Source organism: Apaloderma vittatum, unplaced genomic scaffold (genome assembly GCF_000703405.1).
Source record: "Apaloderma vittatum isolate BGI_N311 unplaced genomic scaffold, ASM70340v1 scaffold30410, whole genome shotgun sequence".
Lineage (NCBI taxonomy): Eukaryota > Metazoa > Chordata > Aves > Trogoniformes > Trogonidae > Apaloderma > Apaloderma vittatum.
In genome coordinates this window covers 4,755-5,115 of record NW_009696718.1, presented here as the reverse complement: position 1 = coordinate 5,115, position 361 = coordinate 4,755, and the positions used below count along the sequence as shown (strand labels likewise).

The 361-nt window shown below is 56.8% G+C and overlaps 1 protein-coding gene across 1 annotated transcript in view; it reads left to right on the top strand.

Moving 5' to 3' along the window:
• SMYD5 (SMYD family member 5) overlaps nucleotides 1–361 on the top strand; it is a gene marked incomplete at its 5' end in the record, with an annotated part of 5,757 nt that overhangs the window by 5,215 nt on the left and 181 nt on the right. The window contains 1 exon segment of the mRNA XM_009876101.1: nucleotides 226–296. Within this exon segment, the coding sequence (XP_009874403.1) occupies nucleotides 226–296 (71 nt within the window).

Genomic DNA, 361 nt, shown 5'->3' with positions numbered 1-361 from the left:
CATCACCCCTTGGCCGAGGGTCGCCGTGTCCCCCCCAGACCCCAGCCCCATCCCTTGTGTCTCTGTTGTCCCGGCAGAGAAATTCGCACGTCGTCTCCTGGGCTTCTGCCTGAAGAAAACGGGCACAACCTGTTTGTACCCTGCTGAGGGGGGCTGCTACAAATCGTGCTGCTTCGGGGTTTGTGGGAGGTGGTTCTCAGCCCTGCTGCTTTCTCTTGCTCACAGGAAATCTGCATCAGTTACTTAGACTGCTGTCAGAGGGAGCGGAGCAGACACAGCCGCAACAAGATACTCAGGTGGGGGCTGTTTGGAGGAATCCTCCGAGTTTAACATATTTAGTGCCTTCCTGGCTGCTCTGCAA